Below are 26,988 nucleotides of genomic sequence, written 5' to 3'. Positions count from 1 at the left end.
ATGGAGAAGGCGCTGGATTCAAAATTGCTGCGGGGAGCTTAGTGCTGGGGAGAACCGCGGGAGGCTCCCCGGCCCCTAGGATTTGTTTGTTTTCGCTTTGGTTTGAGGGAATTCGGGAACTCAGGGGCGGCGATAGTTGTTAGACTCCGGGCCAGACTGGTAAATGACAGAAGTGTTCCTTCCACGGCCGCGAAGAGGGGCTGTCTGGGTAAGTCCCGCGGGACAGGCTGAAGCCGGCCTCCCGGTCCTTCTACCGGCTTCTAGAACACTGGCTCCCGGCAGGGCGAGCTCATCCACAGCCGCACCAACCAGGTCCCCACGGCCCTTCCTTCAAGCCCATCTGGTCGACCTTCCCCGATGCCCACTCACACACTGCATTATGGTTCCGATTGGAAAGAATAGATTTCCTACAGCATTCATTTACCACTTACTTTGCGTGTCTTTGCGGTTGTCTATGTAGTCCTTTCTCCCCTACCAGCTCCGTCCTAGGGCTGACATCGCTTTAAATAAATATCCAGGGAAACGTTGTTTGGGGCCCTTCTCTATTCGCTTCTCAATCCGATGCTAATCTTCCATTCTGTCTTTACACGACTTCACATCGATAATGCAGACCTAGACAAGTAGCCTCGCTGCCAGGTTTCATTTCAGTCTTACCTCCAATGTTGGGGGAAATGGCATTCACTGTTGATTAACTTTATTCTCGGGTCACCCCAACCTTGGGATACAACCTCAGATCTCCAGTAAGGAGGTAAATTCATTTGTTCAGAGTCACCAGGCACTTAAAAAACTAATCATATATTGCGATCTTTATCGTGGATTAGTGAAAAAGCATGACATAGTGTAGGCTAAAATGTGGGGCGGAACCATCCTGTTAATGACAAACACAAGCGGGAAGTTCGTCCCTAGATGTAACTTCCTCCTGGAAGCTTTAGTGGATGCTGTTCTATATACTCCTGTGCTTTGATACTTCTATCATCCAATTAAAGTGCTACAGCCTCACCCTGCCAAGAGATTTAAATCCAGAACCTGATCATCATCATATCTCCAGCACCTAGACACATCCCTAATAAATACTGGTAGGAAAATGAAACTCAAAGTTTAAATTAAATTCATATGACACTATAGCTGAAAAAAAAATTAAAACAGCACGACTTGCTGAAATTATGTGGTAAATTCCCTATAGATATAATACTGCACGCTGAAGGTTTATAGTTTGTCAATTTTATGTGAAAATATAGTTAACTAAATGTGAATTTGGAAATTTAACTATTTCCTGTCCTTTCTTTAAACTTTGACAAAGTAGAAAATTTGCCTTAATAAAATGTGGTTTTGCATAAATCAAGCTATTGACTTCTTTTATGTTCTTTACATTTGATTCATTAGCGGAATTAGCAAGGGTCTGTGTTTTTCTCACCTCATTCAGTTTTATAATTAACCAATAGAAACTTAATAGCTTTTAAGGAAGCTTTAGGAGCATAAATGGATTTATGGGCACCATATGGTTACATCAAAGGATCTGCTTTTGTTTTAACTTGAGGTAGATTCTTAAGCCCTCTGTTAATGTAGCAACTTACCTTCTTTTAAGCCATAATCTGGATATTCCTGCTACCAAAATTGATCTCGAGAGTCAAGAATATTAGAATCTTGTTACTTATCTGGTTTAGTATGTCACCTTTCTAGAAAAGCTTGTTTTCTCTCTGAGGCTATCCAGTTGATCAGTAGCCTATCCAGAACCTAAACCCTAGGCTTCGTACTCCCAAGTGTGAGTACAAGTTTCATATGCTGAAACTGTTAGTACGTTATAAAACTCTTCCTTACATATTATGATTTTGTTGTCTCACAACCAATTCTTTAAAATTAGAAATGGGAGACACATTTTGTTAGTAATTATTTTGATTATGTCATGAGAGTGACATCAGTAGTTAATATAACAGGTTTGAGTGTAGACACAAATTTACATAGTCTTGGAGGATTTAATAGCTGTAGTATTTTAAGGTTTATTTAATGCTAATCTGGCTTCAAGTATGGATTATGACTTAAGAATTCTCTGTCCTGTCTTTTTGTGCAGTTATATATCTTAAGCACTGTTCTATTTGGTCTCTCTTTAGAGTTTCACAAGCTTAGATTCTTTATTGTCATGTAATATCACTTCAGAGAAATGACTGGGATTAAGAGCACAGGCAGAGAGAGAGAGAGAGAGAGAGAGAGAGAGAGAGAGAGAGAGAGAGAGAGAGAGAAAGCAGTGCATAGTGGATTAACTGTATTTTTCAAGCAAGTTGTATGTATTTTTTAATACAATACACATTTTACACCATTGTTTTGGAATTACTAAGATTATTTTTAATGGCCACTATTCAAACAATATGTTTTTAAACTTAGATTATAGAAATGGTGGAGAAAATTCTAAAGTAGTATTTTTTTAAAATAGCCAAGCATGACACATGTCTTTAGGCCCAGTACTCAGGGGGCAGAGACAGGCAGATCTCAAGGCCAGCCTTGAGCCCTCACTGCACAGTTCAGGACAGCCTACATACTTAGACCCTGTCTCAAAAACAAAAAACCTAAGACCCATATCTATACACACATTATAAAACATAAAGATAGTATAAATAATATATATGCATTACATATATTCATAGTTTTGTGGTAACTTAATCTTTATATCTTCTTTATAAAATAACCACTGTAAATGCATGAAAGCAAGATTTTATATGATTTTTTAAAAAGATTTATTTATTTTATATATGTGAGTACACTATCGCTGTCTTCAGACACACCAGAGAAGAGCATTGGATGCCATTACAGATGGTTGTGAGCCCCAATGTGGTTGCTGGGAATTGAACTCAGGACCTCTAGAAGAGCAGCCAGTGCTTTAAACCACTGAGCCATTTCTCTCCAGCCTAATGATATTTTTTTAGAATTGATCACTCATGATTTTATTCATTGCTGTAGTTTTAGTCATACTTTTTGTAGTTTTTGTTTTATCTACTGAATGGTTGATGGCCTTATAGGAAATTCAAGAAGCACTAATAGAAATTCACTGTAAGTTTCCAGGAGCAACGTCACCAAGGTCAATAGAGAAGTGGTACAGGAATGGAAAGAAGTAAAAGGAAGCTGGGAATCTTATCACAGGCTTACAACTGTATGTAGCAGAATTAGTAAAGTGTTGTTAGAAATGGGGGTTAAAAATGCTCTGTAGACACAGACTGTACTGATCATATGGCTGTTGGAGAGCAAGAATGACTAGTAGGTTTGGAGTTTAAGCAGACATTCTTGGGAAGCACTAGGACTGAAACAGTTTTAAGGAGAGGTGATGGGATTAAAGAGTTTGGTCAAAACTAGGCAAATCCAGCAATTGGGAGCTGAGATAGGAGCACGAGCTCTAGACCCTGTCTCAAAAAAAAAAAAAAAAAAAAAAAAAAAAAACAAGACAAACAGTGCTGTGGCTGCCAGATGGGTGNCCAGCAATTGGGAGCTGAGATAGGAGCACGAGCTATATACACTAACTCAAAAAAAAAAAAAAAAAAAAAAAAAAAAGACAAGACAAACAGTGCTGTGGCTGCCAGATGGGTGAGCAGGCCAGGTGTGTCTGGTGAGCCATGTACCTGGAGCTCAGTGTCCTGCACGGCAGCTCCAAAACTCACACTGCTGTCTCTTGTACCTCATGTGTCGGCAGCTCAGGGTGCAAAAGGGACGGACAGACTGTCCCTTCTCGTCCCCATGGCTCCCTATCTAAGCTGGTGACAGGGATGCCCTAGGTGGGCCCCTGTGGTCTTCCCACATTCCCTGCTAAGAGGAACCTCAGAACCCTGTCTCTTATACCATAGAGCAACCCCTCCCGGGCTGCAGCTGGATCTTTGTGAGTTCAAGGCCAGCTTGGTCTACAGAGCAAAGGGGCTACATTTGTTTGATACAGAAATCCTGTATCAAAACAACAACAACAACAAAATAATAGAAAAGACAAGTGTGTGTTGTGCATCCAATAAGAAGGTAATAAGTAGGCTGAGTTAGTCACTTAAGAGAATATAGCATATAATAAGAATTAGTGTTAGAGGTCAGGCTAGCCAGTTCTAATTCTTGTGGCTACCTCTAGCTCTTTTAATATTCCTTACTGTAGTCCTAATCAATCTTTCTGTAGTTTTTGTTTTATTTAGTGAAAGGTTGATGACCTTATAGAAATTCAAGAAGCACCAATAGAAATTCATTGTAAGTTTCCAAGAACAACATATGTAAGTTCACTGAGGTTACAGCAGTAGTTTATATTGTTTTGGATCTCTTGGTCTTTCCTGACTGACAGTGCCTGGCACTAGGATTTTTTTGAGTCTGTTTATATTGGGGTGGGGGTGGGGGCACTGTCATTACAATTGGTATAACTTTAATTGATATGTATATATGCAAACGTGCATTGTATATAATTTTAAACTTTTATAAAATGATCACTATTTTAGACATCTTTAGTGGGTTTTTATTCCCTCCTTTTAAAATGAGTCTTTTTAGATATCCAGTGTGAGCCACAAATAAAAGCAAAAATACAGAGAATTTCATCCTCAAATTTTATTTGGTATTAATGTGTTTTAATGGCTAGTACTTTACAAATGTTATTTACCTTCATAACAATGTCTTAGAAAATGTATATACCCCTGTTCTTTCCAGAATTCACCACAATTTTTCAAATTAACTCAAGCTGCCATAGTGTTACAGCCAGCAGATCGTGTTGATGTAAAATAAATTAGTACTGGCCCCAGTTAACTACTTAGTACCTTCTAAAGTAACATGACCACGTATATTTACACACTTTACAAAATAAGTGCACAAAATAACATTCATGGCAGGACTGGCCACATTATAAAATCAAGATTCAGAAAACTGAGGAAATGATATACAACAACCTTTACAGCACTGGCTTTCATTGCATCTGTGTGTGATTTATAACATAGACTTTTCAGAAAGTCTCTGCATATGAATAATGACCTTTCAATTTAATATATGTTTGCCATCTACCTTGAGTTTTTAGGCTGAATTCAGTCATTATTCAGAGGGTAATAATTTGGGATTGTATTCATGTAGTCAGATTTAACCTTCATTGCACACATTATATATCTTTATCAAATAACAACAGAGGGAAAGAAAAATAGGTGTTGAATAAAGAAAACTTATCTGAAAACAAACAAACAAACAAAACAAAAAAACAATACCTGGACCGGACAACAGAGTGTAAGGTGGTTTTTTCCTAAATTACCCTGTACCATACAAGGAAAGAAAAGACTAGCATTAATTTTAAAATATGCTGTTTTAAATTTTAGATTTTCCACTGTGAACTGTACAGCCATACAATTAAAAACAATACCTGTTATAAAAGTGTAACTCCACCTAGCTACCCTGGTGTGTATACCTTTAATCCCAGAATTTAGGAGGCAAAGGCAGGCAGATCTCTGTAAGGCCTGTCTGAGCTACAGAGCTATTTCCAGGACAGCCAGTGCTACACAGAGAAACCTTGTCTAGAAAACTTAATAGAAAAACAAAAAAGTAACTCCAATTTTCTCCAGTGTTTCCAACATGATTTCTTCCCTCCTTACTTTTCCATCAGTTTTTATGAACTAACCTTGGATTTGGGGGTTGGTTTTGTTTTTGCTTGTTTCTTTAGCTGTTTGCCTGCTCCATGATTCCTTGCTTAAATATACTTCAGATAACACAGATAATCAACCATCAGGATGGGAGTAAATGACTTATGGCCAATTCTGGAGCCTGTAAAGCAACATATCCACTTGCAGGATCTTAGCGGGAAAACCATTGCCGTTGATTTGAGTCTCTGGGTATGCGAGGCACAGACAGTGAAGAAAATGACTGGAACTGTCATGAAGCCTCACCTCAGGTACAGTAAAGGCTCTGTGAGTAGAAATGAGTCATTGTGTGGCAAGTCTTGGTGTTCTGACTTTGTTTCAACGTTTTTAAATTGTCTTATATTTTGAGATTTAAAAATATATTTAATATACCTTGTTCTAATATTTTTATACTGATGACTTAAGATATGTATCTCTTACTCTCCAAGCTTGAAGCTCAAATATCTATCTCCACTGGCATGCTTCACTTACTGAAAGCCAGAAGCTCAGAGGCCATTATCCCCTCATTTATCACTCATCTTCAGTCAGTCCATAGTAATACTTGCCAGTATTGCTTCCAAAATATACTATGTGTTCACAAATTCCTCTTGGTGTCCCGATGTCTGCCAAGCTCATGTCCTGGAAAGAATGGTATTGTTACTGCCCTTTGCCTGTTCTTAATCTCTCCCTCCAAACCAGTTTTCAGATTGCAGTGTGTATAGTCAAAAATTTGACCTTGCTTAAACGTCATATGCTTACCTGTTCTCACAATCTTAATATCAGTCAATGAGATGGTTCAATCTTAAATGCACTTGTTATCAGGCTTGATAGCCTGAGTGTGATCCTCAGAACCCACGTGGTGGAACAATACAGCCATTTCCTGCAAGTTGTTCTTTGACCTCCCCACAAGTACATGGGTTTGCATGTGCCTACACTAACACACACACACACACACACACACACACACACACACACACACAAATGTTTAAATAAATGTTTAAAATGTTATTGCATGAACAGTGTTTTACCCTAGTATTTCATACTGCTATTGGGTCTTGTTATCATTATGATGATTAATATGTTACTAATTTGTATGCTTCAGGAACCTGTTTTTTCGAACATCATATTTAACTCAAATGAATGTAAAACTGGTGTTTGTAATGGAAGGGGAGCCACCAAAGCTGAAAGCTGATGTCATAAGCAAGAGGACTCAGACTCGTTACGGGCCTCCTGGGAAATCAAGGTCTCAGAAAACAGGGAGATCACATTTTAAGTCAGTCTTACGAGAGGTGAGCATTCAGATTCAACTAGTAATTCTTATTTGAATTAAAGTATATTTTATAAACTTACATTCATTAACCATATTGTGACTACAGGAGTAGTATGTGCCGAGAGTTTATGATAGAATTAAACAGACCTGAACCCACATTCTAGCACTGACATTTAGAAATACTGGGCAGGATTTTTAATTTATTTGCATTTTAATTCTTAGTAAAATTGGACTCTGCAGTGATTTTTATAAATGCTTGAGAAATGTGTTTATAGTAAATAACTCATGGTAGCGACTTGATTATCTTTCCTTTTAACCCAGCAGTTTAAAAATGCAGGAGAGTCACAAGTTATTTGTTTCTTTGATCAAGGTTAAGGGCATCACTGGTTTATGGGTATAGACATAAATATTTAGGCAGGAATTTGATGACATGTCCATTTAACAAAGAAACAGTAGTAGGTTCTATGCCTATGTCCTCTCCAGTTATGGGCCTCTACTTGAACTACATTACCAGGAGGTTTGATGGGAAGGGCCTCAGATTCATCAGAAATCAATTGGTTGTCTCTCTAACAGTCACTATGTATTGCACCAGTAAGCACCTCTTGCCTAGCAAGTTGGCATTATAGCATGCAAATCTAAGGAAGACTGTAGTTTCCCCAGCTATATGTATAGTAGCTTCAAGAGCATTGATGGTTACCCAGAATTTAGGAGGTTTTGTTTGTTATAGGATCTTGCTATGAAGCCCAGGCTATCCTGGAACTGGCTATATAGCTTAGAATGGTAGTAAGTTCATGATCCTCCCTCTTCAAATTACATCTTTTAATTTTAATTATAATATATCACTCTCCCTTTCCTCCCTCCAGCCCTCCAAGTCCCCTCTCACCAACTCCTTCTATGCATCCTCCTCAAATTGATATCCTCTTTTTCTTTATTGGAGAGAGAGAGAGAGAGTGTGTGTATGTAAAAGTTTGCAAAACTATGTAAATGTAGCCTGCTGAGTTCATTGTTGCTGTTTGTGTAGGTTTTAGGGCTGACTACTTTGTATGGGATAAGCAGTTAGAGAATTCATCTCTGGGAGAGGCTAACTCTTCCAGCTAATTCTTCCAGAAGTCATTAGTTGCCTGTAGTTCTTTGTCAAAGGGTGGGACTCCATGAGGTTTCCTCCAGATGAGTTAGCATGTCTTTTGCTGTTGCCACCAGTCTTCCAGTTTTATTTATGCAGCCATTTCTAGGAGAGACTTTCACAGCCAACAGTATATTTTTGAGGAGTTATACTTTATTGTTGGCTTTTCACTTAACACATTATATAGATAGTTCCCAGTTGTTTCTTTCTATCTAAAATTATAACTTACAGTATTATATAACATGTGTAGAACTCTGAATTGTTCTTATGACTATATATCATTTACATTTTAACTTTTCTCCATTATTCATGAAATTATGAACTTTCTTAGTATAAATTTTTCTTACCATTTTAAGATTCAAATAAAATTATTCAAAATAGAATTGACAAATTGAAATTCTAGGATTTATTTATCTATTTACTTTTTTAAACAGGGTTTCTTTATATAGCCTTGTCTGTCCTGGTGTTTACTCTGTAGACCAGGCTGGCCTTGACTCAGAGATCAGCTTCCCTCTGCCTCCGAAGGGCTGGAATTAAAGGCATGTTGCACCCCACCTGGCTTAGAGTAATAGCTCTTTCCAATTACTTTCTTACAAGTACTGGTAGGATAGCAATTTTGATATTCACAAAAGAACTATGGATCTTTGATTTACCTTTGTAGCACACAGAAGCAAAGATATTTAATTTAGTCATGGTTAATTCTAGCACTCAGAAGGCAGGAGGATGTCTATAAGTTTAAGGCCAGCCAGGTCTACAAAGTGACATCCTGTCTTTAAAAATCGTGGAGATAGGGTATTTAATATGATGACATATTTTAGAAGACAATGCATAAAATAGTGGTTCTTGAACTGAGGTTTTCTGATCTTACATGTTAATAATTTTCAGTTACTGAGAAGTCAAACTTAAATGACTTAATAGTTGAAGTAAACAACTGTACAGTGTTCTAACAATTTCCTGTGAAATTAGCTCCTGGGAATATCTGTGAATCTATCCTTAGAACATTAAATACACTGTATCTTTATGTCTTAAGGGAATTGCTCTGTTCCTACTTATGTATTACAATCATTAGGGCTACACAGAGAAACCCTGTCTCGAAAAACCAAAAAAAAGAAAGGAAGGAAGGAAGGAAGGAAGGAAGGAAGGAAGGAAGGAAGGAAGAAAGATTGATTCAGCAACATCAAAGCCATGACCCAATGGAATCTCACAGTGGATTATTTATGCACCATGAAAGGAGAAAAGTCTCCTTGCATGGGTATTTGATTTCCTAGGAGGAACCAACAACTTAGCCTTGTGAGAGTTTGCCCACTGTTGTATGATACTGTCCGTGGGACGTGCTTACCAGGTACTTCACTGATGGCAAACTAAAGAAAGGACACTACCAAAATCCAGCTTGGTGAACCAGTGAAGTTTAGAGGCGGGAGGTTGTGGAGGGTACTGACAGGAATGTGAGTAAGAGGTCAGTTAGAGGAACAGTAACAACTAAAGGCAACTATGTCACGAAAAGTCCATCTGATATAGGCAGTCGCTCTTAAAAGCTGGAAACTTGGAGCGCATAACCTGTTGTAGGTTAGGAGGCTGGAGAGTGTCCATTCCGAGGTGGCTCAGTTAGTCCGAGTATCTTTGAGGCAGTTCAGCTCCTTCTGTCTCTTCCATGCAGATCCAAGCTGATCTGTCTCCCAACAGTCCGTACTACTTATATATTCGTGGGAAGAGAGAGGCCTAGGTTCGCTGGTCAAGGTCAGGAACTTCTAAATCCTTAGAGTTGTATATTTCCTGATCTAAGCTTAATCAGCTTCCCTGAAAGATGGAATATTTTTCCCTCTGTCTTAGAACATACTGTGTCAATACCAATCACAATACTGTAGAATTATCAGTATTTCAGTGTTGCTTTCTGCAAGATAATTTTAAAAATTACATAGGCATAACCAAATTATTTCACCTAAAAGGTTAGCAATCCTCTCTTAATGCCAATAAATTATTCAGTATCTAAATTTCCAAGTATTTCTTTAATGTCATTTTTTAATACTCAGAAGACAAAGGCTACTACTGTTTTAAATGTAGAAGTAAATTAAAGCTCTGAAAAGCTGGATGCCTTGTACCTACTTGTTTCAGTGCCTTGAAATGCTGGAGTGCCTGGGAATGCCCTGGGTCCAGGCTGCTGGGGAAGCTGAGGCCATGTGTGCTTACCTTAATGCCAGTGGCCATGTGGATGGCTGCCTCACCAACGACGGCGATGCTTTCCTTTATGGAGCCCAGACTGTTTACAGGAATTTCACTATGAACACAAAGGTATAACTTTTCTTTGTCTCTTGATTTTTTTTATACTAAAACTTAATTTTTTAAATTATATGTATGAGATGGTAAGTGTGAGCATATGAATGCAGGCATTGAACCCACCTAAAGCTGGTAGTACAGGGATTTGTCAACTGCCTTACATGGGTACTTGGAACTGAATGAGGATCTTCTTTAAGAGTAGTATGAGCAACCACTAAACCATCTCTCTAACCCTGTAAATAACTATTTTGAAGTGATAGAGATGGTAAAGCTGATTACTACTTATTAAAAAGTAAATTAAAAACTATTTTAAGCCGGGCAGTGGTGGTACATGCCTTTAATCCCAGCACTTGGAAGGCAGAGGTAGTCTTACAGAAGTATTTTCTCAATTGAGGTTTCCTTTTTCCAGATGACACTAGCTTATATTAAATTGATCAAATTAAAAAAAAAAATAATGCCCATATACTATTGTGCCTGGTGCTATCAACTGGGAAGCCTACTAGAGTTTACACCCTAAAGACAATTGATTCTCCCTCTCACAGAAATCATCAATTGTCAGTTGTTCCTCAGCTACAAGAGGGGGCTCCTGCACCTCTCCTGCTCAGTGCTGCTCAGCTCTGAAATGTTGACTGCCCTCAGTCACGGCAGGCAGGCAAGCTGCTGTGTTCATAGACACAGTGGTTCTGTTGTGTTCATAAGACCTTCTTTTTCCCTCTCCTCCCCAACCTCTAGCTTAACAGTCATTTTGTCCACTCCTCCACCATAGACCCTGAGCCTTGGGAAAAGGAAGGGTGATACATATATCTGAACATCGTACATACACTTATTCTCTGCTCATAAAGCCCACTGCTTCTCTAATGAAGTCCGAGAACTGGAATAATCCATGGATACAGGATGCAAATTTATAAGGCAGTTCAATACTATATCCACTTAGCAAAATAATAGTAGTAGGTTCCCCTCTGGGACCTCATGAGCTCCCTAGCCATGGGTTCTTAGCCAGATACACAGTACCAGGCATGTGTTTCCTTTTGTAGAGTGGGTCTTAAGTCTAATCATAAAGCAGTTGGTTACACTCACAACATATAACATTCGTGCCGATATTGAATCCATATGCTGGTCATTGTAGCTCACAGGGTTCACAGCTGGATTAGATGCTGTTGTGATGAGTATAATTTTCTTATTTAAACTTTTGGAAAAAGACTAAATAACAACTCATTCTTTCTACTGTTTAACATAAAAACTCTGAAGATAAAACCTCTGCTTCTATAGGACCCACATGTTGACTGTTACACGATATCATCTATCAAGAGCAAGCTAGGCTTGGATCAAGATGCTCTGGTTGGACTGGCGGTACTTCTTGGTTGTGATTACCTTCCAAAGGCAAGCTGAGCTTATCAATTTCTCAATATCTTTAATATTTCTCATGCCATGTGTGCTTATGAACATAATATGGGCATATAATTATGAATTCCTTTAAGTTTAAAGTATGAGCCATTCACTAACAAAAATCAGCTGGATTGATGAGATGAGCCATGGTTGAAAGCACTGCTTCACAAGCCTGACAACCTGAGTCCATGCCTGAGACACACAGAAAGGTGAAAGAAAGAAAACCAAGCCCACAAAATTGTCCTCTGGGCCATGGCACATAATGCACACACACACACAAAATAATAAGTCAATAAATCCAAAGACAATCAGCACCTTGTAATGCTAAAAGCCACCTTTATAGGTAATCGTTTACTCCTTTATGACAGTAAATGTTACAAAGGAGAGTTCAGTGAACGATCCCACAGCTTCAACCTCAAAAGAGATTGACATGTGTGTTTGGCCAACTTATCAAAGAAGTTTAAGGATTGCTCGTATTTTATAGCAGTGCTAGTTTTTATTATGACTTTACCTGTTTTTAAGCTCTATACTCATCATCTATATACACGTGTGTAGTGCTTTGTTGCTGGTGCTAAGCAGTATCATTACTGAAGTAAGCCATTCATGCTTCCCTGCCTGTCATCATCATGTTAGTTTGTTCATACAGTGATAGGAATTACAGAATAACCTTTTCTCAAATATGCTGTGTAGAAATGAGATTGATCACTATTATATTCTTTATATGTGTCCCAATTATTCCTGTTATTAACATTTAAGTTTTTTCCACTTTATGGTAGGGAGTGCCTGGAGTTGGAAAAGAACAAGCATTAAAACTTTTGCAGATTTTGAAAGGTCAAAGTTTGCTTCAGAGGTAACTAAACAGTGCTTTTTATTCCATATCAGACATTTATTCTTGTTGGACTTAGTAGTAAATACTACTACAAAAAGGATTATTTATAAACTACTCATTTTCAGTAATTAATTTTTTCTTATCTTGAAATTATTTAAGTATGTATTGTTTATTGCTTCACTACACACAGTACAAGGGCAAGTGTATCAACTTATAACCATGTACATTTTTTCATAGGCTGTTTTAGATCATTAGTATCAAGTAAAGATGAACATAACATTAAAAGAATGTATTTGTTGCTTTGATGCTATATTTAATTTCTATAAATGAAATACTACATAGCATGCTAAAAATACTTAACAAATAACATTTGATAAAGAGCTTTAATTTGGGCCAGTTACGTGGCTCAGGAGGTAAGAGGACTTGCAGCACAAGCCTGACCACCTGAGCTCATTTGATTGCTAGCATCCGGGATGGGAGAGAAGTGATGTATAAAAGTCCTCTGACTTCTGCATGCACACAGTGGCATATACATGCCTGCCCGCACTCGCACATACACACAACACACTGTATTAACATGCATATACACAGTACTACAGTAAAATTAAAAGATTAAGTTTATTCTTTGTTTTGCTGCTATACATTTAGTAATATGTTAATTCTAATTTGAGCTGTAAAAGTTGAGACTACAATTAAGATACAGATAATATTGAAATTTGGGAACTACTTATTCTCATAAAAGCTTGTGAATTATATGTGCTTGATGAAAGCAATAGTTTATAAGAGATGGCAATAAGATATAAAATGAGAAAGAAAGGATACCTGAGAGACTAAGCATAGTCTTGACTGCCCCTAAGTATGTCTGAGGTGGTGTGTGCCTCAAAAGAAACTTTAAGGTGGCAAAAGAGAAGAAATGACTGAAAAATCCTTCAAATCACTGTACTCTTTCTTACAGTGCTTCTTTTTCAGCTATAGACCTGTTGGTAGAACCAAGTCTTCAGCCAGTTCTTTATGGACATCTGTGGTTATTGTGCCAAAACAGGAAAGAAATAGTATAATCTGGCCTGAGAATGAATAAAGGAACCCTCTCAATTGTCTTTACAATAAAATAACGAATGAAACACAAGTAAATAGTACTTATCTAATTCCAAGTTACTCTCATTGAAATAGTGTCAGCAAATATGTACTATTTGGAAACATTTCATTGTGGTCTTTTATAATTATTCATTCTTCTAATTTTAATAATTTACATTATTTTACCTATTTTTTACCTTTGAAGCTCTGTCATTTATCGAGAAACTATTAATACAGATTTTTAGTACACTTAGTATTTAGTAGTATATGAATCAGAATTTCTAACAGCTAATTACCTCAACACCACACCTTTACCCTTTAAACTCAATGCTTTCTCAGGAACATCTCTTTGTCCTTGATAGTATTAAGGTAATCTAAAACTTCAGCCAAAACCAAAAATTTTGTTACTCAAAATCTTAGCTGTTGCATAATACTTCTTTTTGTTTGGTTGGTTTTTGGGCTTTTGGTTGGTTGGTTGGTTGGTTGGTTAGTTGGTTCAGTTTATGTGGAGGGGGTTTGTTTTTGTTTTTGTTTTTGTTTTTCTTGAGACAGGGTTTCTCTGTATAACAGCCCTGACTGTCCTAGAATTCTCTTTGTAGATTAGGCTGGCCTTGATCTCTCAGAGATCTGCCTACCTCTGCCTCCAAAATGCTGGGATCAAAAGCATGTACCACCATGCCCAGCTACATATGTATTTCTTAAAACCTGGCATTATACAACTTACTATTTATATACAACAGATTATTAATGTGTTAAACTAACCACATTTAAAAAATTTTATCAAAAAACTTAATGTTTTATTTGGATGCACAAATTACTCTTTACCCTTATTTCTGATACAAAATAATAATTGTGCATTTGATTCTGTTTTATACCCTGGCACAATGAAAATAGGCGTATACAAATTTATTCTCCATACATACGTCATTTCCTGACAAACTTATCCAAAAAAAAAAAAAAAAAAAACCACAACCATGATGATTGGATATAATCTGTACAGATACACAGGTATGCGTGCTCTGTCTCCTTTTGCATTCTTCTCTACCTGGGACCACATGTAAAGCTTGTAGAAAAAGTAAGCATTTCCCCAGGTCAAGCAAATAGGTTTATGATCACCAAAGAAAAAGTAATTTGGCAGGTTTTATTACCTCAATTCATTCATTCTCATATTCTCTCTCTCTCTCTCTCTCTCTCTCTCTCTCTCTCTCTCTCTCTCTCTCTCTCTCCCTCCCCCTCTCTCTCTCTTATAAAGGTTTAACCAGTGGATTGAAGAACCTTGCTACTCTGTTCCACAACCAGCAGCAAAAAAAGTGCTTCACTGCTCTGTGTGCTCCCATCCAGGTAAGCAGGCAGAACAACTACTCCAGAGTGCTGGCGTCTGACTCCATTTGCTCGCAGCATACATTCTTATACCTTTATTAAGACACTACTCGGAATGCCTTAGAGTCAAAAGCTGAGTTACACAGGTGTGTGAACGTTTAATTAATGCTGGATGAATGAAATAAGTAGCAATGATAAATATAGAATGAGTAAAATATCATACTGTGTTACAAATTATTTAGATTTTAAAATTATCACATTTTGATGTATGAATCTATTTTTATGAAAAATACAAATCTTACAGGGAAATGGAGATAAACCATTTAATTTTATATCAATGTTTTATGTTTATATGCTTAATTATCCATTATCCTATAGTACATTTTACTATATAGATAATGACTTAAAACTAGTTTCAAGTACTAGTTCATTCTTGTTGAAAATAGCTTGGCTCTTCATCAGATAGTTGAAAAAGATAACACTGAACATGTGCTTACTATGATACCTGTAGTTCGGTACTTGGGAAGTACAGACCATAAGATTGAGTTGAAGGTCACCTTTGGTTATATAGAGAGTTTGAGGCCAGGCTGGGCTACATGAGATCTTGTCTCAAAACAACAACAAAAAAAACCACAATCTAAAAAGTATCACAGAACGTGTTTCCTTTCAAAGGAAAGGAGGGCCCCACCCATAGCTGTGCTGCAGTGATACTCTCCCTGTTCCAGTCAGCTCTCCTGTAACTGAGTGCACACTGGCAGGGGAGAAGAAGTGGGTAATCTTCTAATATGCTCAGTAAAGAAGCCCTTCATGAATTATTATATTAAGGAAATAATCTTTCTTACTAATAATTACATTCTACTTTCCTACCTTGTAACTTCTTCATAAACCAGAAAGTTTTCCATTATTGGATATAAATTAATTAATACTTCAAATAAATGAGTACTTTGTGAGCAGTGTCATGATAGTAAGTTATAATTTATGCTAGGAACCACTGTGGTGTACATTATTGCTTTAGCTGAAACATGCTGAAACCCACACTGTACTAGACAAGATTAATTTTGAAATATTAGATAACAGAAGAGAAACAGGGGCATGTTGAAGCCAGTTGTGCACAGCAATAAAAATCACACATCTTTGTGTCTCCAAAAAGGTTCGCCAAAGGATCATGAACGTAATGGATGTATATTATGTAAAAGTGATAAATACTGTGAACCACATGATTATGAATACCTCTGCCCTTGTGAATGGCACCAGACAGACCATAGTAGTCAACTAAATGAAATAGAAAACAATATTAAAAAGTAAGTAGTAAGTTACTTTTAGCACTTAATGTTTTTTGTTATGATTTGGTTGATTTACTTCCACAATAACCTTCACCCATATATCCAGAGCATACTGTGTTCTTCACTCTGTTAAAAATATATATATATTTATCCATCTGGGCTAATGGTGGCACATACCTTTAACCCTCAGCACTTGGGAGGCAGAAAGGACAGCTTGGTCTACATACCAAGATCCAGGCCAGCCAGAGTTACATCATGAGACTCTGTCTCAAGAAAACCAGAAGAAGAAGAAAAAAAAAAAATCCATCTAAGAGGCTGGAGAAATGAATTAACAAGTAAAGGTGCTTGCTGCCAAGCCTGAGTTTAGTCACCAGAACACACATGGTAAAGGAGAAAACCTACTCTAGCAAGCTATTCTCTGACCTTTGTACATCTGCTGACACAAATTCACACACAGTTAAATAAATACTACAAAAAGGTAAAAATAAAACTTTACCTGAGAAGGTACCGATTTGTTTTTCAGAGAAAGCCCTGATAATTGTATATAAGATACTATAAGTGGATATTTGTTATAAAACAAAGAAATTAGATAAGATTTCAGTCTGTCTAACTATCTGGTTGTATTGATAAAATGTATAATTTATCTCTAGGAAAGCTTGCAGTTGTGAAGGATTTCCATTCCATGAGGTAATAATCCATTTGTGTATTTTTTTAATTATATAGAGAAATTTTAATTCAGAACATGACTATTCTGGCAAGAAATGACACCAAAGACCTTCTAGGTCTATGTAGTCTGGCTGGAGTACAGACATGGCCCTTAATCCCAGGAGACAGAGGCAAACAGAGCTAAATTCAAGGCCAGCCTGGTATAGAGCAAGTATCAGATAAAGAGAAGCTTAGGTCCAGGTATTCTAGTACACAACTTTAATCCCAGCACTCAAGAGACAGGCATGCAGATCTCTTGAGTGTTAGTCAGTTCTCTTCAGTGAGTCAGTGAGTTGAGATGTAGGCAGTAGAATTGAGTTCATGGAATTCAGAGGCTGTTTTACTGGGACAGTTACAGAGATATAGGTTAAAGAAAAAGAACAATCTAGATACTGATGAAGACAGATCCTGCCAGAGAATGAGAAGAAGCCAAAAGATTAGAACATGTTGCCATAGTTAGTATGAGCCCAAGCAGAGCAATTCAGGGGAGACAGAGAGAGAAAAGCCAGATTAAATCAGTCAGCTTGGAGAGGAGTTAGAGCCAGAACAACTGAGTTGAACTGGCCAGCAAGAATTCAGAAAGAACTAGAAGACGTGAGTTTATTCAGCAGTAAGTATCAGAGGCTGAAAACATTCTAGGTGTAGGCCTAGGTTAGCAGAAAGCCTTTGGAGACAATTACTTCAGGAGAATTAAAGTTACTTTTAAGTCCTGATTCCTGTTTTTTGTCTTTTTATTTTTTCACTTAGGTCATCCAAGAGTTCCTTTTGAATAAGAATAAAATGTTAAAACCGATCACATACCAAAGACCTGATTTACTATTGTTTCAGGTATCTGGAAATAAATTGTTATTTAATAATACAAAATTAGATACAAGAAAGATCAAAAAGATATTAGCTTCCATGTGTGAGAGGAGACTTAAAACCTAAAACAGATAAGTGTTGACTGCCCCACTATTACTCAGTATTTATTCATCTCTAACCTTTACCCCTTGGCTGTGTAAGATCCGTACTTTTCAGACTATCAGGCAAACACAGACTGCTTCTCAGAAAGATATCTCAGTTACTATGTGCAGACAAATTGAATCCAGGAATATGTCCAGGAAAGAAGGTTCAGGACAAGGGGTGCTAATATCAAATATACTGAATATACAATGTCCTTAAATTAGAAATGATATTACCACCTCATCAAATCACCATGAGTGTTAAATGAGATTATTTTAACCTGTGATGTTGTAATTAAGGGAAAAGATGGCTCAGTGAATCTACTTGCACATTACCTTGTTGGCAGTCATACTTATAAATGTCTTCCTGCTTAATCTACATAATCTGTCAACAGGGTTACATTCTCTCCATTTACAGATTGAAAAATGGCCTAGGAGGGTCAAGGAGCTTACCCTCCTCCCTTACATAAGCTGGTATTCTGATGGAGGACCTTCTCAACCAGGTTGTCATTTGACACATTCTCCCATGGGAGCTCCTTGGGGGTTTTTTGGAAATATCATCACTAATATTACTTTAGCATTACTCTTAAAGCAAAACTAATATTGTCTTAAGAGTATTTCTTGTTTTAAAAGTAATATTTATTTTAAATATTTATTTTTACTGTATTTCTAGAGATTTACTGTTCAAAAAATGGAGTGGCCCAGTCACTATGCATGTGAAAAATTGTTGGTGCTTTTGACCCGCTATGACATGATAGAAAGAAAACGTGGTAGAAAGACCCCCAGTCAACTACAGCCAATTAGGTAATGTATGGTTGGGACTGGACGTGGCTCAGCAGTTACGAATAACTGTTGCTCTGGCAAGGGACCTGGGTTCACTTCCCAGCACCCATGTGGTAGTGTACAACCATCTGTGACTCCAGTTCCAGGGGATCTGATGCCTTCTTCTGAATAAATTCTATTTTATTTTTTAAATAAAAATTTATTTATTTGAATTTTAAAATAAATTTTAAAATTATTAGTAAAAAGAATTTTGTGATAAAACTGTTTCCACATGAATATTTGATAATCAGAAGTGTTGCTCCCTATGGGTATGGTGTCTGCTTTCCAAAAGTAGAGGAAAACCCAGAAATCAAAAGCATATTCAGGCCTCACACTCAAGACAACATAGTAAATTCAGCTGTTGACATACTTCCAACTTCAAATGCATGCTGCTTAAAAGTTTAAAAATTAACAAAAAGTATAGAAAGAACCAGGTATAACAGAACTATTTCAGTGAAGCAGAAGACAAGTCGAAAGTGGTGGAGTAATACTATAAAGTAAAAATGACTGTGATGTTAAAATGACTAAACATCGTTCATAGTAAAGGCTTTTTCATATACTTGAAGACTAAGATTTTACCACATGAGACTTTCATTATAGCACTATTAAGCAGCTGTGAAATGGTGGTACACACCTTTAATCCTAGCACTCAGGAGGCAGAGACAGGTGGATCTCTGAGTTTGAGGCCAGCCTGATATAAATAATAAGTTCAGGACAGCCAGAGCTACATAGTGAGACTGTGTCTCAAAAAAAACAAACAAACCAAAACCCACTAAGTATAGCACCCTCATTTCATCCCAGACTGGAGGCCAAGGCAAGCACATCTCTGTGAGTTAAGGCCTACCAGGGCTGCGTAGTAAACCTGCCTCAAAACAAGCAAACACACATACCCACAAAGTACTATTGAAAGGTATATATCAAGAAACAAAGTGATGAAGCCAGGAGGAAGATGTGGACTGACATTGGTCAGCTTTTTAATGAATGAGTGAAATTATGCATGTGCATAGATATATTCACATAATGATTAATAAATGATAAAGCTCTTTATTTTGGATTGTATTTCAAGTGTTAGTCTTAAATCTTTAATACATGTTTTGAGTATTATTTATGATTGTTGTATATGGATTGTTACTACTAGAAATATAATGACATTCAAACAATTACAGTTAAAATAGGAAATAAAACTATCAAACCAAGAGTATATAGGAAAGAGGAAGTGCATAGCAAATAAAACAACTGCTAACAGAAAAAAAGATTTATGAATGAGCCCAGCTCTCACTAGTCACAATACATGTATGTGGGTTAAATTTGTCTATAAAACTGCAGATTGCATTGGATAAGTAGAGATTAAAAGTTTCATAAAGATATAGAATTCATGTACAAAGTTTAAAAACAAAGATTTAAGATTTAGTAGGCAAATACCAAAGTAGTGTGACAAAGTAGACTTTAAAACAGAAATCATTGAAAAATCAATACCATAATAGTAAAAATATATTAAAGGGCCTGGTGAGATAGTTCAGAGGTCAAGAACACTTGTTGCTCTTACAGAGGACCTGAGTTCAATTCCCAGAAGCTACATGGTGGTTCCTAGCCAACTGTCAGTCCAGTTCCAGGCATCTGAGCCCCTCTTCTGAGCACCAGGCATGCCGCTGATGCATGTGCACCTACATACAAGCAGACTGAACATGTGTAAATCAAAATGAGTAAATACAATGAAAACCTACGCACACATTGAGTACATCCAATAATTTTCAACTACCTCACAATAAAATTACTCGATTAATTCCAAAGAATATATAGACAGTAGTTCCTTTTATTTTTACCTCAAATATTGATGGAAATTCAAGTGAATAAGCTAAAATTTTACAAATAATTTGTATATTTAGACCTTGGTATTTGAATTTGCTTTTCAGAATTGTTAAACCCCGAGTCAGAAATGGAGTCCATTGTCTTGAAATAGAATGGGAAAAGCCTGGTATGTATTTGTTACACACAGAATGTTTAATTTTTTAGATTCAAATCTAAAGTAGCTAGCAAATATATAAAATACATACATGCTTATGAAAAAAGTCACATGTACTATAGATTATATTTCTTATTTTACTTGTTTTATTTTAAATAGATACTAATACAGGTGATAAAATTCAAGTGCTTTTTCTTTTAATATCTCTGACATTTTTTTAATGTTTAGAAATAATGCCAAAGTAGTTGTGATTCATTTTTTTTAAAAGATTTATTTATTTATTATATGTAAGTACACTGTAGCTGTCTTCAGACACTCTAGAAGAGGGTGTCAGATCTTGTAACGGATGGTTATGAGCCACCATGTGGTTGCTGGGATTTGAACTCNGGACCTTNGGAAGAGCAGTCGGGTGCTCTTACCCACTGAGCCATCTCACCAGCCTGATTCATTTTTTTTTTTTTTTTTTTTAAATTGCTTCCACAGATGAATTGTCTTTGGGGTCTTATATTTAACTGTTTCTAAAGCAATTGGGGTGAGTGACTGTGATGGTTTGTAGATTCTTGGGCCAGGGAGTGGCACCATTTGGAGGTGTGACCTGGTTGGATTAGGTGTGTCACTGTGGGTGTGGGCATAAGATCCTCACCCTAGCTGCCTGGAAGTCAGTCTTCCACTAGCAGTCTTCAGATGAAGATGTAGAACTCTTCAGCTCTGCCTGCACCATGCCTGCCTGGATACAGAGGATAATGGACTGAACCTCTGAACCTGTAAGCCAGCCCCAGTTAAATGTTTTTATAAGACTTGCCTTGGTCATGGTGTCTGTTCACAGCAGTAAAACCCTAACTAAGACAGTGACTAATAGCTAAAAAACTTTCTCTCTTTCCTGTATTATATCTAGTTCCCATAGGAATGTGTACTTTTGTTACAACATAAAAATAGTGTAAGCTCTGACTGAGCGTCCAGACTACTGTATGTATGTATGTATGTATGTATGTATGTATGTATGTATGTGTGGAGTTATGGGGGTGAGCCACACAAGGTCACTCTATGGTGTACCAATGGAGGTCAGAGTACAATTTGCAGTATTCAGTTCTTTATCGTCTATCTCATTTTAGTAAATATCAAAATACAAAACACAGTACAGGCTCAAAATTCCACAGTCTTTACCAGTTCAAACACTTTAAAAGTTCAGTCTCTTAAAAAAATAAAAAATAAATAAAAAACCTCCAACTTTTAAAATCCCAACTGTCTGGAAAACTCTAAAAATCTAGTCTCTAAACAGTGGGCTCCTATAAAATCAAAATAAATTAAGTCCTTTCTTACTCTGCCAGGGAAGAACCAGGGCACAATCAGTCAGATCAGAATCAGATCAGGGTCAGATCAGGGTCAAGCCAGAGTTCAGCAGTGGAGCTCAGGGTCAGGTGTGGAACTCGAGAGTGATGCTGTGTGATGTGGGTATCTCACATAGACGCCTCTACTTCGGAGATGCTGCTCTCCTTGGCAGTCTTCTCTTGGTATGCTGGTGTCTCCTGCTGCCACTGTGCTGCGCTTTCACCAGTAGCCTCTCCTGGTTCTTTTCATGGTGCTGAACTCAACCTCTGCATGACTCCTTTGGTCCTGGGGCTTGAACTGCTACAGATGCTCTCCTGACTCCTCACAGTGCCAGATCTCAGCTGCTCTTCACAATTCCTTCATGCCTTCAAAATCAGTACTACCTGGGTGACCCTTCCAATACCAAGTTTGGCTAGCTGCAGAAGGTACAGCCATGGCCACCTCTGGAACTCGACCTGTGTGTGTTAACCCTGAGGAAACACTTCCCAGAAAGTGTCACTCAATGATTCAAAACAAAATGATTTGGTTTTGTTTTTTCAAGACAAGGTTTCTTTGAGTAGCCTTGGCTGTCCTGATACACCAGGCTGGCCACCTGCCTATGCCCCCTAGTGCTAGGATTAAAGGTATATGCCACCACCTCTCTGCTGATTCACTCTTCTTAATCACCACTAATTTCTCGTCCCCAAGTATCATTTATCCCAGTAAAGCAAATGTTTCTTCAAAGTTTGGTCGCTTCAGTGGTACTGGTCTGTTGTTAATCACAGCTGTTTCTTGGACCCAGATGATGGGAACCACAAAATCTTAATTCAAAATAGCAATGGCTCCCATACAGTCTTTAAGGAACTCTCAAATTTCCCTCTAAAACTTCAGAAGCCAGGCTTTTATCCTCTGCATTGATCTCAACATTCTTATCTTCTAAGCTCCTACAGAACGGCCCAGAGTTTCAAAGTCCTTCCACAATCCTACCCAAAACAGTATGCTCAGATCTGTCACAGCAATGCTTCATATCCACTCTTTATGTCTTTTTGCTTTTGAGTAACATACCCTTTATTCACTGTTGGTAGAAGTGTAAATTGGTACAGTCAACTGTGTAAATCAGTGTAGAACTTTCTTTAAAAATTAGGAAAACTCACTAAACAAACAAAACAGAATTATAGGACCCAGCTATGCCAATCCTAGGCAGATTCTTAAAGGACTGTCCTTCCATAAAGATGCTTGCACATACATATTGATATTTACATTAGGTATCAATAAATGATGAATCATGGAAAAATGTAATTGATATACACTATAGCATTTTATTCAGCCTTAAAGAAAAATAGTTATAAAGTTTGCAGAAAACTAGATCTGAAAAAACTTGAATGAGGCAACCCATGTTCAGAAAACAAACAGCCATGTTCTCTCGTATACAGATCCTCACTTTGAGCTTTGAGCCTTTCTGTGTGTGTTTTTTTGTAAGTGTCTACATAGACATTCTCATTTCAGCTGTTTGTGGATCTAATGCTGGTGTACTTTCAAGAAACTGATAACCAGGACTGAGAGTGTGGACATGTAGCTTGCCTGATATACAGGAAGCCCTGTGTCCTGGAAAATTGCTTATTCCATTCCTTATCTGTAATTTAAACACTTTTTCCAAAGAAAGTTTTCTATTCTCTCTACTGATGCTGCAGTTTCTGAAACAAGAGAATTTACAGTTTTAATATGAGAAGAAACCTCCCTTTCAAAAAGAAAGTAAAGTCAGTTTAAAAATCAGCACCAACAAAATACATGAGGATACATGACAGACAGAGCAATGAGGTGACAATAGTACATGAAGAGGATACACTGCATGTATGTAACTCTCGGGAATAAATAATAGAGAAACAACAGCATCTTAGAGCAAAATTTATGGTGAATTATCTATCCGTTTTTGGATAGTATAGTTTTGTGGTTACTACTTGAAAAACTGAGTTTTAAAATCTTTGTCTCCTTTGTTGTATTTTTAATCTTCTAGAACATTATGTGGTGGAAGATACAGAACCTGGAGACCTGAATCTGCTTACAATTGAAGAAGCGTCACTGTTCGAAGCAGCCTACCCTGATGTTGTGGCTGTCTACCAGAAACAACTGTCAGAAACTAAAGGGAAGAAACAGAAAAGTAAGGGTTAGGCTGTGAAGGTGCCATGCACTGGTGTTACAGGAGTCACCTGAACTGTTCTTGTCTAAATTTTGTTGAAAGTTTTGTAAATCAAGAGTGAAAACAGTGCTCTTGCCTCTGTGTCCTCATGTACTTCATCTTCTGTGCTGCAGTGCTGGGACCACATGTTAGGGCTTACCAGCCAGGTATTCTGTCACTGCACCTTATACCAAGCTCCTGCATTTCCTTCTAAAACAAATGCTGGGAGTCCACCACTACACTCTGTTTACTAACCTGAGTAAGCTAAGTACAGGATAGCGAGTGTGCCGAATGCTAACACTCACTGAACTTAGAGCAGCTACTGCAAATATAGTTTGTGTTTTAAGTGTATTTTCTTTATTCCTCAGAATTTAGTAAAGAAAGTAACTCAATAATGACATTTTTTTCCAGATGAAAATACTGTACAGTGGGTAGAGGTGCGCAAAAAAATCTTACATAGATTAGTGCTTTAACTTTTTGGTTTAGGGTACTATTTTTGTTTTTGCTTGAGTTTGTTTGTTTGTTTGTTTTTATTTTTTACCCTAGTAAAGAAAAGGAATGACATCTGTTATATATTTTTCTTTCTTTTCAGGTATGAAAAATAAGCCTAAAGGAAGCCATTTACCAGAAGCAGATGATGTGATCATTTCTCAGTCACTTAGGACTTTAAAACCTACATCTAAAGCCTTCCCCAAGCAAAATCCCAAAATTAATTTGGAAATTTCTCCAGATCCTATTTTAGCACAGGAATCTACTTCTCCCTCATTGAAAAGTTTTGTTTCTCCTGAAAATGCTCCCTGTTTGAATTTGCAAGAAGAGTTAATACCTTCTCCAAGAACTTTGGCTGTAAAGCAAACTAAAGATGTTAGACATTTTCTAGTTTCAGAGTGTAGTCAGCCCAGCTATTCATCCAATGATATTTCTGTGATTACTGATCTGCAGTTGAGTACCATTGATTGGGCAGGTACTTCTTTTAGTAATTCTCCAGCAGTTCAAAAAAACACTTTCTCTCAAGATTTACAATCAGAATCTGAATCCTCAGCCATCCTTCCTGACTTTGAACAGTTGTCGTGTGAATCAGGACGTACCTCAAACAGTGAAGGGTCCGGTCGAGCTCTTCAGCAGAGTAATCCTGAAGAGCATCTCCTGTCTGGCATCAGTGCCTTACGTCTTCATGATTTGCCTCTAAAGGAAAGAATACATATAAAATCTTCATGCCCTCAGTATAATGTAGGAGCAGAGGCTGACCTGGAAAGTTTGCCCCTAAAAAGGAAAGGCTCTTGTGTTGCTTACAGTAGCTCTGGTGGCTCATCCCATTTTTCAAAGTCTCTTCACAAAGAGTCCAGAAACTCTAAAGTTCTAGACAGCCAACTCCAAGAAAACTGCAAGGCTAATACTTCCTTACCTTATTCTTTCAATGACAAAGCAGTAAAGACTTCCAGTCTTCAAGTTGGGCTGCCAACTGCTGCTATACCTCCTCATCCAAAAGTTGCTGTGAAAACTACTAAGAACCTTGTCATGAAGAATAGTGTCTGCCTCAAGAGAGCTTCCTCAGATGAAGACGATGCTCCAGGGTCCTGGAAAGCTAAGTCTACTGCTCCAGCAATGAAACACAGTTCTCAGAAGCACAGCCTAGTCCATGTCAGAGACAGTGCTCACAACAAACTCAGAAATTCTAAAGTGGAATCTAAAGAAACCAAACTGTGTATTGAGTCTTTTAAAACAGCTGAAGATGAAGAAAACAGGTTCGCAGATCTAGGGAGAAGTCGTCAGAGTTTTCTACCGTGTCATAACAAAGATGAGAACTCTACTGCATGCTGGGAAAGTCCTCTCCCTTTACGCCAGAGGTTAAAACTCAGGTTCCAGAACACTCAAAGTGGATTTTATAATACTTAAGTTTAATGTGTTTGAATGCTGGTAGCATTAGCAGCAGCCATGCAAACTCATGTTTGGTTGAAAATGTACGTGAGTATCTGCCATTTAAATCAAAACTGTAGTTTTAAAATGTTAACAGCCAGGTGTGGCTCATGCCTGTAATCACAGCATGTACGAGTGTGATGGAGTCCAGAGGATCATCTACCAAGAGTGCAGAATCGTCCTCTGATATGGAGAGTGTCAGGCCAATCTCAGTTATCTAAGAAAGAAAAACAGTTAAAATTTTGACTACAAAAGATGAGCATCTGGTGACAGCTTCAAATAATGTATTTTTTAGAACATTTTATTATTCTTGAAATGACTATTATCTAGCTTTAACATCAGTTTATTCTTTGACTGAGTAAATGTTTTATCATTTTTAGTTCTTATATTAGTGTCTAAAGCATTTGTTTACAGTCTAGCTATCCCCAAGATGGTAACACTTTGTAATAGTGTTGCAGTATCTTATGGGCCCTTTCTAGTAGCTGTATTTCCCCTTCATGTTAAATAACCATTAGCATGCTCTTGCACTTTTAGAAATAACATGCTTGAGAAGTGAAAATGGAAGATGACGTGTGATCATGTGTGGTTGTGAAGTCTGGATAAGGAACGGCACTCCGTACATACATACACTCCGAAGCTGACGGGCACTGCACGCAGGCAGTAGTTTAAAATCAGATGTAAAACCAGAAGGGGATTGGAAGCTTCCTTGGATCACACAGTAATAATAGCAATGGTGTGGGCCCCATCTTTCTGGTTTAGTTCTTGAGCTTTTATTTTTCTGTTTTGTTTATAATCTATAGAATTGTTCTCTTTTGCTTTAAATTTTCCTTTGTATGTAATGTTGACTTTAATTCCTACAAGTCTTAAATCTTACATAAATTGTAAAAAGCCTAAAGGCATCTAGAGTTTAAAAGAGATAGTACAACTGTTTGTAAATGACTGGACCCTGAAAGTAGAAGATCCTAAGGAATCCATCAAAAACTTATTAAAAGCAAGC

At 37.4% G+C, this 26,988-nt stretch overlaps 1 protein-coding gene across 1 annotated transcript; it reads left to right on the top strand.

Moving 5' to 3' along the window:
- The first annotated feature begins 5 nt into the window (after nt 1-5).
- Nucleotides 6-26,300, top strand: Gen1 (GEN1 Holliday junction 5' flap endonuclease). The gene is made up of 14 exons (XM_021202236.1): nt 6-208; nt 5,687-5,872; nt 6,703-6,889; nt 10,106-10,282; nt 11,537-11,647; nt 12,430-12,503; nt 14,809-14,897; nt 16,027-16,177; nt 16,810-16,846; nt 17,612-17,692; nt 18,479-18,609; nt 20,541-20,602; nt 23,913-24,056; nt 24,667-26,300. The coding sequence occupies exons 2-14, from the start codon at nt 5,712-5,714 to the stop codon at nt 25,968-25,970; spliced, it is 2,709 nt and encodes a 902-aa protein (XP_021057895.1). The 5' UTR covers nt 6-208; nt 5,687-5,711; the 3' UTR covers nt 25,971-26,300.
- Nucleotides 26,301-26,988: the final 688 nt, after the last annotated feature.

This window comes from Mus pahari, chromosome 7, assembly GCF_900095145.1.
Source record: "Mus pahari chromosome 7, PAHARI_EIJ_v1.1, whole genome shotgun sequence".
NCBI classification, from domain to species: Eukaryota; Metazoa; Chordata; class Mammalia; order Rodentia; family Muridae; genus Mus; species Mus pahari.
The sequence above is the reverse complement of the archived record's forward strand: the minus strand, read 5'-3'. Positions and strand labels throughout refer to the sequence as shown.